Here is a 14697-nt window from a genome sequence, read left to right on the forward strand (position 1 = left end):
ATTCTTTGGGAAGCAGTTTGTTGTGAAATTGTTCAAACAGTACTCCCATCCATTAGAGGGGGAAAATCGGTGTGCCTATAATCTAAGTATAACACCACTTATCAAAAATTTAAAGTGAATTAAAACCTCCTCCTTTTCAATAAAACATCTGCCGAAAAGCACCATCCCATTAGCAGAAAGCAAGCATTCACCTACTTCAAAATAATTCACCTAATTTGGCTGAAACCTCTGGGTTCAATTATTGATGAATGAAATCTACAAGAGCAGGGGGTGGAGAGGAACACAGAAGTGGACATGATCAGGGATTTGAGGGCTCTTTTGGGAGGGGAGGTGGACATCCGTGGATACGAGGTGTCCTTCACCCTTTCACCTACAACATTAAACTCCACTTTCCCACCCATTCTCTCACACAATAATGATGAGCTGTAGATGGGCATGATGAAAGCGTCTCCTCTGACACTAACAAATGTGTGTGTGTGTGTGTGTGTGTGTGAGTTCTGGGGAGTGCTTCAGCTATATGATGGATGGCAACATCAGGCAATTGTCCTGTTAATAGAGGAGTATAGTATATCAAGATCAACTCAACAATCACAGTAAGCTACGATACAGGCTCTACTAATTTGATTGGTGTGTTTTGGGACAAAATCAAACCTAAAACAGGGATGGGCAAATCAAATTCCAAGATTGAGACAGACTTATCAGATATTATTATTACAAAATCAGGAAACAGAGGCTTGCAATCTTTGATTTTAAAACTAGCCTGGGAGAAGAAACACAGAGACAGCAGCACTCGCATAATAAGCACACAAACTCTCGTCTCAATCTTCCAATGTGTAAAGAGGGAGACCTTTGACCCCCATTCTCAAACAGAGCAAAGTTTGGAGAGTGGATGCAGAGCCTGTGTACTCAGCTCTTGTGCACACAACGGTTCGCCTCTGTGTCTGTGTGTTCATGCTGTTTACCTTTCATTAGACTAGGTGATGTGTCTATTACAGTGAAAGCCCTTGAGTTATATTGGTATTCACTTTTCATTATAATTTACCCATTTCCCAGAAAGAGGATTCTTCAAAAAGATACAATGTAAGTTATGATTCAGACAGACAGATGATGGATATGTAGAGGTGGGAAATTTTGCTGTCATGTTTTTTTTATTCCTAAAGGTACTTCATGTTAAGGGTGAAAGATATGGTAATGTGTCATTTAAAAGCTAATGTAAGACTGTGTGAAAAATCTGTATTTTAAAAGAAGAATAGAAAATGAGTACATAATATGCTCCTCTACATTTACCATTACGATTACAGTTACATCACTATAAAGCATATGTTACAAGGAGACAATAGTATGTAGCAGCTGGCTAAAATGAACACTCTTTCAGGAGGAAATGAGCTGTTTCTCATGTGCTCACTGAGTCTCTCTTTTCATTTTCCTCCCACTTCTGCTCCAAGTTCACTCTGGACTGCAGAGAGGGCCCTGGGCTCACGGGTGATGAGTTCAACCAACACACAAACCCAATGAGTGTGAGAGTGAGATTCAAAAGGTTTTCAAATACAAAATTCCTGAGAAAATTTCAATGAAGTGAGGAAAAAAGGGAAACTTTAGCCCTTTGCTGGTATTATTCGCTCTTTATTCCTGGTTTGAAGAGAGGGTCTGGAGGTCAAGGCAGTTGGGAATGTGCGCTGAGAGGGTTGAAAAGGAGAAATGGTGTTCACGATTGGCTGAGATTCCCAGAGGAAAATCTGTGAGGCTTGAGGAAGCCTCTGAGGCTAATCTATCATTAGCATTCTAAAAGGAACCACTGAGACTTGGACAGAAACAAACACCAACATTAGTCTGATTGCCACATTTATGAATATTATGCACAAAAACAAGCATACACGACAAACAAACAATATGGTGCTCACAAAAGAGACATTTAAACCGATAGGAGGACCCACAGAAGCAATAAACATCAAGCAATCATCATTTCATCGTTTTGATCAACCAACTGAAACTTTTGTAACTATGTATTTTGATAATTGTCTCACTGTCAAAGTCAGTGATTATCAAACATTTTACACTGTGTACCACCTCAGAAAATATTAGGCTCTCCGTCTCCAAGAACCACCATTATGACTAACGTTAAAACAGAGTAGCGTAGGCCAACCCTATTTAGCTATGGACAGATCACACAGGAGGCAGGTTTATTCCAATAAGAAGATATTTAATTCTGACTGTTGGTGATCTACACTTCTCTTTTCAGTCGTTTGGAGCACATGGTAGTGTTTTTGTTTAATTTTACCTCAGCTCACTATATTGCCATCACATTTTACCTCGTAGTTGTATGTGCACACTAAGTGTACTATTTTTTATAGAATTGTTTTTAAAGTAATTTATTCCATTTAAAAAATAAATATTTCAGCGATTTTTCCGTGTACCGCTAGAGGCAGCTTGCGTACCACCAGTGGTACACGTACCATAGTTTGAGAACCAGTGGTCTAAGTCATTTTACAAGCTAATATACCAAACATGATGAATCCAGTTTCTCGAATTAGAACAGTCACAGATTTTTCTGATCTTACATTGTAGTAAATTAAAATAATTTGAGTTTCAGACTGTTGGTTGGAAAAAAGACATTTGAAGACATCACCTTGCTCTCTGGTAAACTGGGACAGATGTTCCACCATTTTCCAATGTTTTAAAGTTCAAACAAATAATTGAGAACAAAAAAAATTGTTACTTGCATTGTACTTGTATTCGATCAATATTAACAAAACCCAGAGAAAATGTACTCAAACTAAAATGAGACTGTAAGTTGGTAAAAGAGTCATACAATAAATCAACATTACCTCAAACAGTAAACAGAAGATGTAAATACAAATAAATTATGTAGGGGCAAGAGAAAAGGACTAAAACTAAGATGCCTTATTATGTACAAACACACACAGAGGCTGACAAACACACATGAACAGAGTTTGATCCCGCTAGTCCATTCAATGGTAAACACAATGAGGTCTGTTCCAGTAATGAGGGAACCCAGAGCTGTATTGATCACATGAGGTGGATCAGAGGACCTCTGTCAGTCCCTCGGAGCCCACTTTATACAGCCGACGAACCCGACACAATCCCCTCTCATTTACCACTTTACATCTCTCTCTCTCACCCCTAACTTGTCCTCTTGATCCATTATACAGGTCCCCCCCCCTCCATCTTTTGTTGCCTCATCTCTTTTGCTTTCTCTTTCTCTCGGCTTCCATGTATCAGCCTCCTTATTTATGTAAATCCATTTGCTGTGAGAATGAAGCTTGTCTAATGTCCTGAACACTGCTGGATTTCATGCCATTTCTTCCCGGTAACGGTAGAATAATGAAAATGTAAATAGCGTTAAGCTGGGTAGCTTAAGACAACCTCTTAATGAAGGCAGAGAGTGAGGGAGAGAGAGAGATGGAGAGGGAGAGCAGAGGCATTTTTAGCTTCAAAAGAGTCCCAACGTCACAGGGTACAACATCACATACAGCAAGCAACTGAAGCATATGTATGGGAACCAGCTAGAGAATGGACATTATAGGAATTCAAGATGTGTGGTGAGAGCTGCCTTCAAATAAAGCCTTTTCAAGTGACATTTCAAATGGTATGCTCCAAACACCATTCATGTGTCTTTCTCTGCCGTTTCTTTCTTCAGGCTTTTGGTTGCCAGTCAGTCTCGAAGAAACAATTCCAGGCTGTAATCTGGCTGTCCATTAGGGGGATACGCCTAATATTTCGTGAGCAACAACGATATCAATAATCCCACTGCCTCACGTTGCTTTTTACACACGCTTATCCAGGAGTGTGAGGGGGAGGCGGTTATGTAAGAAAGGATCCAGGAGGGCTTCCCTTGAGCTTTGGAGAGAAAGTGAAAGAAAAGAGCAAAGGTGACCTCTCATATGCTGCTGATGAAAAGATTGAGTCAGGAGAGGGTGTGAGGGGTGTGGGGGGGCTTGAATAAACTAGAATAATTAGTGATTTCAAACAGTGATTAGAAGAGAATGAGACAGTCAGGAAAATGGAAACAATAGAGGCAGAGAAAAGAATTAAAACGCAAGATGAATTCAAATGAAAGAGAGTTTTGCTTTTGTTTCAGGAATACTTTCCTAACAAAGGTAACTGCTTGTTGTCCCGTGCCTCTTTAAAGATTGTGGATCTATGTAGACTGCGAAACAGCATGTGTGTCCTTTCTATGCTTCTCAACCTTGGGATAACTCTGCATTAGCACATCAGGCTGTTAAGTCAATCCCAGAGCTACTCAGCCAAACAGAGCATTGGCTTGACCTTTGATTGTAAAAGCCTGCCAGGCTGGCAAGTTAATCCTGGAGTGTAGTAGGCCAATCAAGTTGTCAGGCCAGGCTCACCGTCAATAACACATTTAGGTCAAAAACAAAGGCATGGAGAAGAGGTGATCTTCTGAAGACACACCTCCACCAAATCCGATATAAATATCAAACAGTCAAAGTTTATATGTATGTGCAAATACATAAGCTTTATTTATTTTAACAAAAGTATAAAATCAATATAGGATCACAGACTTGCTGAATAACTTGTTATAGCTGCCTTTTTTATTGATCGCCATCTGAGCTCAAGCACTTGACAACGTGAAGCAGTAGAAAGGTTATTGTGCAGTCACCAGAACCACCCACATCTGCAGTGGCACAGAAAAATGAACTCAGAACAGAACAACTATAGACAGGAGTGAAAGAAACGGCGGCAGTGAGGGACGAGGGAGGTGCTGTGGCAACAAGAGGGGTGGAAAGAAAGCAAGAAACGCAGGAAAGATCGGAAGGAATAAAGCATGATGGAGAGAAACAGAGAAAGAGAGATACAGAGGCAGACAGGGAGACAGCACTATTTACGGTAGATTAGTTGTTATGGTGATAAGCAGAAGGGAAAGGAAGGAATGGAGTTGTCAGGGTGATGGGGCTGCACTGGGCTACTAATGATATGTAAAAATAACTGTGCTTAGATTTTTCCCTACCTTAGCGGAAAAAACATACTAACACACCAACATGCTCAGATGAATACACAGAAAGACAAAGCAGTCTGTTGAAGCAGGCTCCTCTCATTAGCATTTGGAGACATACTCAGATTCCTCCCCCACATTCTCAGCATGGAGATCACTTTTTTGTGAGTTTTTGCTTAATGAGGGATGGTAGATAGATACACACAAACACTGGGGGATGCTTGTGTGAGTGTTTATTCCTATGTATAGTGCTTGTGGCTCTTTGCCTCTAAAGGTCTAACAACAGCAACTGAGTGCATCTCACTTTGACATAAGGAGGTGGCAGAGGACTGTGAGTAATTGTAGTTTAAATGGCCTGAAGGGGTTTCTAGAATTGCTGCCTGCGGTGTAACCTCTGGGTTTTCCAAAAGGCATCAGATGTAATCACTGTCAAAGACCAATCAAACACACCTCCATATGCTGAGTGCCAACAAATAATATTTCTCAGTCATGTCAATAAGTACACAGTACTGTATTTATAGGTATTTACAATTAATGTTACATTAGACTTATACTACCAGTGTCCATGATTTAGTGGCATCTAGTGCTGAAGTTGCAACCAACTGAATACAGCTCAGCCTTCCAAGCGTGTAGGAGAAACTACAGTGACCGCAAAGAGTCAGAGGAAAATATCTAAAAATGCAAAAAATATCACCATCATTTTTGGTAATTTGAGGTTATTATTGTGAAATATATCTTAACATCTTTCCATCAGCATCTCTGCGTGAATACTAAACATTGTTTTAGATCTGTTGACCATAATCAATACTCTTTATACGTATTGGAAAGCCAGTTCTGACACTTCACTCCCCCGTTGGCGGTCAGTTGGTACGTGTAAATATTTGATTGTCAGCAATCTCTGTGTAAGAAGCAGTTTGTGGGATGCAACCTGTTTTTAATCTAGTGATGTGTAAACGTCAACCAGCAGCGGGGGGAGGGCTGCAAAGGAGAATCCGCTGATGTTTGTTCACCCAGTCGGTCCGACACCGCGACAGTCCGATCAGACCTGCAGTTTGTCGGATCAGAGACGGTTTTCATGGAGAGACAGCAGTGTGTTTGTAGCTGTGATTGTAGTCAACAGTGTGGAGAACTTCCCCCTCCAACCTTCACCCAGCCTCGGCTTCACCTTCACCTTTCTTCTTTCATTTGGTTTCTCTTTTTTTTTTTTAGCTCATTCAGTAGAAGAGCATTTGTTGTTTCATCAAAGCAGTCGACCCTGTTAGTTTATACGTATAACTACCAAACCGCCAGACTTGCTATCGCTCGTGCGTACAACAATGGATGAGGAGAAATAAGTTGTTCAGGTCAAGAAATATCCTGAGCTATACGACCCACAATGGCTAAAAAGACACTGACTGGTGAGCCATAGCTCTGGAGATCAGCTCCTTATGTGAGTTTAAATAGTGGTGACCACACATAATGTTAAGCTAATGTCATAAACATTTTATTAATATAGTACAAGCAATGGCCTTCACAGTTGAATAGGTTCAGGTCACATCCCGTTAAATGGCACTTCTATGCCACCTGCTGAGAGACTGACGCGCTGTAGTGCAACGCTTGACGCTTGATGGGCATCCTGTGACGCGCCACGGTGGCAGTAGCCTTAACGCAGCTCGATAACACCAGCATCGGCTTTAGTGCAGCCCACAAAGATTAGCTCGGCTGTTTCTCCAGCACTGAACAGCAGACCTCTGACTCACTCAACATGATTATAGAGTTCATGTGTTTGGACCTGGGTTGACTCTGACAGGAGCAAAGTTTAGGGACTGAGAACTGTGAAAAATAAATCCATGAAAACAGAAAAAAGTATGAGATGATCAGCTGTCAGAACTGTGTGTATTATTTGTGCCTTTTTACAAATGATTTCCTTCTGAACAGATAAAATCCTACGTGTAAAGCAAAGTGTTCACAGTGTCTGGTGGAGTGTGAGTGTGTGTGTTATCAGTGTGTGTGTGTGCGTACGTATTTGTCTTCGTTAGTCAAACACTTGCTCATTAAAGCACAACGGCCACATACACACTCAGTCACATGACAGAGAGGAAAAGGTGAGTGTCAGTGTGTGTGTGTGTGTATGTGTGTGTGATCTTTGTGTGTGTCATTAAGGTCTAAAGATAGGAATGCTAACCTTTGGACTGTAGTGGGTGTGGTGGTGTAGCTAACGAGCACTAAAGGTGTATGGGTGTGTGTGTGTGTGTTGTGAAACTCCACCCAAAATCTGTCAGTTGTGTAGTTGTGTGTTCTCTGATAAGCCTCCCAACACGTTCTCTATCTCTTCAACAGCTCTCAGTACGGAAGTTCCATCTTCATACTATGATTATTGTGGTCCAAAATACTATTAGAAAGTAAATATAGTGAAACTACTTCACACCATGATCGCCTAAACAACTGAACTGTGAACTGTATGTTGACCCTTTGTTGGACTTTTGTGTTGTAAATGAACTAACATCAAGTACTATAATTATACACCATAAACTTAAGCAGGTTGGTTGTTTCACAGTTGAGTGGAAATGAAATCGAATTCTCTTAAATTATATTCAGATGTATTTCCTTTTTGGGGAGTGGGCTGTTAAAGAACCTGACATTTCCTGCACATTATCAAACACTTGTACTCGGTTTTTTACTCGGAATTGTATTTTTAGCATACGTTCTCTCACAATCACTGGAGTGCAACAACTTTGTAGTAAGTGTTTTCTGCTTGGTATTAATAATGGGACAATGTTAGGCCATCGTAGTAAAAGGACCACTGCTCAGTTATATTAGGATCTCACAAGCCACTAGCAACACTCACCCATCTGCACACAATCTCCACATTACTACTTACAAGTACCCTGGCCGGAGTTGAAGTTGACCCGAGAGGAATATTATTTCCTGTCATGTCAGTCATGTAAAATGCATGGCCCTCTCTTGCTTAATGTTGCAACTCAGCAACACCCAGACACTAGCTGCACTTCAGTAGGTTGACAAGCTAGGAACAGCATAGCATAGTCTTGTTAAAAGGGAGCTCTGTTGTGGCTCATCAGAATAAAACAATGAAGGCGAGGGGCACTGTGCTGCGTTCACTGTGAGCTCACCGATAACCAGTGCCGGTAATATACAGTAAATACTTTTTCATCAGAATGTTTTTCCACAGTATATAGTTATATATCAGCACATTTCTAGTTCCTCCCTCTCACATGCACTCATGACAAATACTGCCACTATGTTTGGTTACAAGAGCAAAGATGTGTGAGCTAATTGAGAGTTCAGACCATAATAAGCCTGTGTTTTCTTTTCAAGTACTCAAATTTCAAAAACTTCTCCATGTAATAAATATTGTAATAGTTTGTATTCAGTTTATATAATTGTCTCAGTTTATGACTCTGTTTAATAAAGTGAAGAAAGAATTTTAATCCCAAAAAGGAGTGCAGCCAGGAAAACAGATATTTGAGATAAAATGGCTGTTATCGGTTCTCTGGAAACTTTTGTGTCATTATTATTATTTATACATTGCTGTCATTATTTCCATTAATGATAAGAACACGCTAACCAAAGTTGTTGGTTCAATCTGAATCATCTGTGTTGGAATTACGTACCTATTTGGTCTGTTCTAATGAAATACTTGTGCATTTCCTCCTCATAGTGCCCGTGTAATTAAGTAATCTCATCATCTATAATTAGCACGTTCCATCACAATGACATCACCAACTGTTTGTGTAATAATGTACAATAGACATTAATGTGGGGAGGTCTGTGGGCTGTTTATTTCATTTTATTTCTCTGTTGTCTTATTATAATAATGACTCGACTTCTGGTCAATGAGCAGACGGATAATTACTGAACGCACGTGCACACACACACACACACACACACACACACACACACACAAATAAAATAAAAATACTAAAAGACAGGTGGAAACAGAAAAAAATTGGAGGAGGAATGAGTTTAATAGACAGATAAAATGAATTAAGTTCCTTATGGACAATTTTCAAACCTCTTTTTAAAATTGAGGACTTTTACAAGTATTTTAACAGCACGGCAGTTATGTCATTTTCTGTTTCCACCTCCAGACAACAACAGGAAACCAGACATCAACAGGAAACAACAGTAAATAAAGAACAACATGATAACTGCTGCTGCTCTTTAATCTCAATCCAAACCAATGCTTAATAAATCCTCCATCGCTTCACTTTACCTGACTGTCGCGGTTCCTTTTTAGATGCGGTGGAAACGCAGGAATGTGCAAAAGCCATGTTTAGTCCCCGAGTTTAAATCTTGTTTATTGAGTTTGTTTAATGAATAGTTAATGAGTCCTGACTTCACTTCCTGATTTAGTTCTGAGGGTTTAGTTCCTGAGGGACCCACAGAGAACCCTCTCAAAGACACCACAGAGGCTCCGAGGTACAAACCAGTACAGTGGAACAAACCAGCAGAACATTTCACAGTGACGGTCCCGGATGTTTTGCCGCCCTAGGTGAAGGCTCATTTGGTGTCCCCGCTGAATAAGTCGGGCTACTCAGAAATGCAATAAATTTGCATTTACACGTCCAAGGACAGCTTTTATGACAGGGTTTTTATATAATAAACAATTCACAATGTAATTCACTTTGTTTGAGTTGTTTGTCCACAGGTTTGGAACAGAGTAAATATCTGTATACTGAATAATGAATGGAAAGTCTGTTTTCCAGCGAAATAAGAACCACGTTGATATACTGAGCTTTAGTTCTGTAAAAATGTGAGATTTGTTTGGGGATAGTTGTTTTTTGAGTTAGGGTTAGGGTTAGGGTTTAACTACAGTTTCCCTCATGCTTCAGGGATACAAGCAGAAATATAGAGTTGTAAAGTGGGAGAAGCGATTTAAGACACCCCTGGTTCCCATTGTCTCCATAGACAATGCAGGTGACAGTTGGACAGCTTTGGACTGCACTAGGTTGTACAGGTGGATCTAATAAATCCATTAAAATCCGTCCACTGTATGTGAGAAAACCCCACTCGGCTCTTTGTATAAATATCCTTTCATGTGTAAATGAAGCTGTGAGGTCAACTGATTAATCGTTCGGCTGATTAATCGGGTCGATATCTGGCTGATCAGCATTGGTGATGCCTGCGCTGTGGACATTAATTTAGCTGATACATTTTGTATTTAAAGGTCCAGTGTGTAACATTTAGGAGACTCTATTTGCAGAAATTTAATATAACTTTTATAGTTATGTTTTTATCTACTGAAGGAGCAGGTCCATGGAGGCCGCCATATTTCTACAGTAGCCCATGGACAAACCACACTGGCTCTAGATAGTGCCTGTAGTGTTTTTCACAGGTTTTGCAGCCATTGTAGTTTCTCCTTCGCTCTTTCATTACCACATTAAAATCCTTAAAAAGTAATTTCCTCCTTCTACCTCATTAAAAATTCCAGAATCTCTGAATATGCAAATTTCTAAAGTTTTGCTGCTGGACACAAGATGTCGCCTACTTCACTGTAAAGTCCATTCTCAGTGGATGTGCACTGGTGGCTTCAAGTTTCTACATCACACTGTACAAGTTGCATACTGGACCAGGACTGACTTCCTAACTATTTATGATGTCACAAATCATGCTTATAAGCACCGCCCCTTCAAAAAAAATATATATTTTCAGTGAGCACAGAGAAACATTCCACTTTCAGCAGATGAATGTGAAAACATCCTTCTGGTGTCACTGCACATACAGCATTCTGCACAGTGCAGCTCAAACAACACTGTAGGAACAAGAAGAAAAACATTTTGGAGTGGAGGGGGGACTTTGAAATGAATTAAAAAATTGTAATGAACAAGCGTCAAACTATTTGACTCCGGTCTGGACCAGATAGACCGCCTTCCCTGACTCTCTGCCCGTCTTCTCTCACTGCAGGGTTTGTCTTTCCTGGACCTTCGGTATCACCTGCTGCTCTTCTACCTTCAGGACCTCACTCACCTGATCAGCGTCAAAACAGAAGGAGGCAAAATAAAAGACAGTGAAGCCTTGAACAGAGTGGTCACCATAAGAACGGTGAGCTGATTGTAGAAACAGAGCGCTAATAGTAAAGCTGTTCATTCGTATCTGACACAGCATCTTATCGCTTTTCCATCCCGTTTTTTAAGGTCATGGAGAAGATGCGACCGCTAGACCACAAACTGAAGTACCAGATCGATAAATTGGTGCGCACAGCCGTCACTGGCAGTTTAGGTAAGACTGATTTCATGTTAGTTGCCAAGCATGGATCCACCAAAGATTTCCTATCTTCCATATTTAATTAAATATTTCAGTATATAAAAATGTTTGTTTCTTTTACATTTCAGCTGAAAACGACCCACTGCAGCTGCGTCCGAATCCTGAGAATCTTATCAGCAAAGTAAGAGCCGAATATCGTGGTCATTTTACATCAGATTTATTTTATTTGGGTGGCAGACTTTATCATAAATGAACTTTACTGATTAAGTATAAAAAAAGAACATGTAGTCTTATAAGTGTCCGACTGACTTTCCTTATTTGCTTCATCAACCAGTTGAGTGAATCAGAGGAGTCTGAAGGTGAAGCTGAGAATAAGGCCGAGAAGAAAGCAGCCCACTCTAGTGGCAGGAAATATGTACCGCCAAAGATTGCCGCAGTGCATTATGGTAATGTAATTTATTTCTTTGTCTGCTTGTCAAAAAAAAAAATCTCCCTTTAGTCATTTGATTAAAGAGGGTGGAAAGTTAATAACATTTGGAGTGAAGCACAACACTCTGCTTCTTTTGTTAGAATTCATTTAGAAAGCATTTATCCGTGCTATTTTCCCATGTTCACGTGTATCAAAATAAAGACACCCCCCCCCCCCCTCACAAATTCTCATCTCAACCTGTTTCCTCCAGACGGTGACATGACAGAAGCAGACAGGAAGAAGGCCCAGGCAGAGCGCCAGCGGCGGGCTGCCCTCAGAAGCTCTGTGATCCAGGAGTTGAGACAGCAGTACAGCGACGCACCAGAGGAGATCCGGGACAGAAGAGATTTCCAGAGTGAGAAGGACAGCCGCGAGGAACTCCACAGGTGTTTACTCCTTCGCTCTATTTCAGCAGGCAGACAAAGATCGGTTGTAGAGCAAGACAGTGGGATTATATTTATCATTATATGTGTTATTACTAACATTCTATCTGGGAGCACTTTTACGAATCTCCATTTCTATCGAAAATAACTTTTTATTATGTTTTCTACTTCACAGGAAACATTATGAGGAGTCAATGATGGTGCGTCTCAACATGCCCAAACGCCAGAACACCAAAAAGAGAGGCATGATGTCCATGTCCGGCCAGCTGAACGGCATCACACACTTCAGTGATATCTCAGCACTGACGGGCGGCGAGGGCGGGCAGGTGAGCACCGCAGTGACATATTTACACCAACAAGGGAACACATTTCACTCACTGGGCTAGGTTAAACACTGTTGTTGGTAGAAAATGGCAGTTTTTGGTCCAGAACAGTTTGGCTCAGATAGGGCAGGAATTTCAGGCTCTAATCAAGCAGTACACAGACTGACCTGGACTGAGTCTGGACTGGACGTATTATTCATATCTACTATAATGCAGCATAATTAACATAGGACTAAACACATCCATGTGTTTTTGAAGAAGTCATACATTTGTGTATCTCGGTGACTCAGCTGTCTGGTGCGTTGCTGGCAGAGCTCGCACCGGTTACACTGGTTACAGTGTGCCTACGCAGGTTTGGCATGTCCATCCTCTCTGGACTGTTTCCTGTCTCAGTTCACTGTCTGCCGTCATAAAAAGTACTAATGAGTAAGAGTAATGAGTAGCCAACCTCACGCTGATAGTCTGTTCCACCGCCTGCAGATGTGGAAAATTCATTCAGCTAAATGTATTTAAGAGGACTTGGAAAATCCATGTGCTATGTTTAGATTTTCTACTGAACATAAGAAGCCTCAGAAGAATCTCGCTTAACAGGCTCATCTCCGTCCAGGATGAATGAGGGCATTGTGGCCTGTTTTTATTTAGATCACATTCTTTTCTTAATGTGGCTGCTGGTTCTAACACGTTGTCTCTATTGGTGCAGGATGGAGATAACCCTCGCCCCAAGAAAAAGAAGAAAATCATGAAGAAGAAAACCAAAAGAAGAGGTGAGCACATTCAAACATACGCGATGTTTTTCCGAAATAAAAAAAAAATACCAGACAAAAACAAATTATGGGTTGATTAACTTAAATTGTCTTAACTCATAATTGTCAGTTTCTCTTATTTTAGAATCAAATGTTTATAAAGGATTCAGGTGTTCAGTGTGATTTAAGAAAAAAAACTATTGTGCTATTAATGTGGATTAAGAGGACCTCTCCACAACTGTACAATGTTGAGAAATGGAAAAGAAACAACCACGTATTAGTGCTTTTATTTTCATTTCATCGTTTCCTGTGTAATATTTAACCATGTCGTTCTCCACAGCTTTTAAGAAGCACAGATAGACCTGGAACATGATGTCCACTGATGTCAGGAGACCAAATGATGACATGAAGAGGATTTCAGTCAGGCGATGTTATTACCAATAAGCCAGCGATAACTTCCCCACCCTCTCTGCAGAGTGTACAACCTTTTCATTGTTTGTAGAATAAACATTTACTGTTGACTCTTGTATTTGGGTGTTGTTGTATTTATGTCCATTAGAGGGCAGTGACATTACCTCGTCAGACATGACTATCGATTAGGACAAAAACTCTAATTCTGAGTGAATGTGCAGATTGCTTTGTTCCTGCTTAGCCCCCGGTGATAAGAGGACATTATATGCAGCAGAGGTGCTGGTGCAGCAGTATGTGTGTCACTAGGTTACACACAGCACGGTGCAAACATTAACCCTGCCTTTTATCCTGTTTGTTCATGCATTCCTATAAATACTTTAATCAAAGAAAAAAGAAAATTAATTCCATTTTGCTGTTTGGGTTTCAGGGTCTTCATACTGGGCGTGGCTATCAGTAATTCCTTTATGATAATCAATATAATTTTCAGTAACTACTTATACTCCAACCACCTAATGTTACTCATTAGGAAACCACATGTAGATACTATTAAACGTAACCAGACAAGAGGTCAGGGAAGAACAAACTCACACAGACACAGTCTCATTTTTACACAATGTCTTTATTTTTTTATTTTTTTTCTAATTACAGACTCATGGGTTAAAAATAAAAATAAAAAAAAGCAAAACATTTGTTCAAACCCACTCCCCCTTTTCAAAAGGAAAAAGAAAAAGTCTCCACACAAACCCCACCCCTGACTTTCCCCACCCTATAACAGCTCCGGCCCACTCCATTTATTAAATTAATAATCAATGCCGTAAGCTCATCAGCCTCCCTCAGACAAGCCGTGACTGCACTGCGCGTAGTCAGAGAAAGGGGGCGCCTTAAGGTCCGCACTGTACACCCCAAAAAACACCCTCGTCTCTGGTCCTGCCTTCCTCACTCTCACGCAAACTTGCCTGCCTGCCACTCAGCTATGTTGGCTTCAGCTCTCTGTATATAAATCATGTGTTGGGTTGGCTGCCTGTGAAGTGCTGCCTGTACTGCAGTGTGCTGTGGTGTATGTTGAACAGGTGTGTGTGTGTGTGTGTGTGTGTACGTGTGTTTGTGGTGTGTGTGAGTTGAAGTGTGAAAGGGACTAAAAGCATCATCAGCGTTTGCTGTTGTAGTAAATGCCCCCTGCGGTGGGCCTGTG

General features: G+C 40.7%; 1 protein-coding gene across 1 annotated transcript in view; it reads left to right on the forward strand.

The window, feature by feature from the left end:
• Nucleotides 1–13623, forward strand: part of ngdn (neuroguidin, EIF4E binding protein) — a 33650-nt gene extending 20027 nt beyond the window's left edge. The window contains exons 2-9 of the mRNA XM_035677074.1: nt 10877–11014; nt 11107–11191; nt 11305–11357; nt 11511–11622; nt 11857–12031; nt 12204–12354; nt 13052–13115; nt 13435–13623. Coding sequence (XP_035532967.1) covers nt 10877–11014; nt 11107–11191; nt 11305–11357; nt 11511–11622; nt 11857–12031; nt 12204–12354; nt 13052–13115; nt 13435–13454 — 798 coding nt within the window. The 3' untranslated portion in view covers nt 13455–13623. The remainder of the gene's footprint in view (nt 1–10876; nt 11015–11106; nt 11192–11304; nt 11358–11510; nt 11623–11856; nt 12032–12203; nt 12355–13051; nt 13116–13434) is intronic.
• The last annotated feature ends 1074 nt before the right edge of the window (nt 13624–14697 follow it).

The sequence above is a fragment of the Morone saxatilis genome, unplaced genomic scaffold, assembly GCF_004916995.1.
Source record: "Morone saxatilis isolate NCDOM2014 unplaced genomic scaffold, NCSU_SB_2.0 Contig5, whole genome shotgun sequence".
NCBI classification, from domain to species: Eukaryota; Metazoa; Chordata; class Actinopteri; family Moronidae; genus Morone; species Morone saxatilis.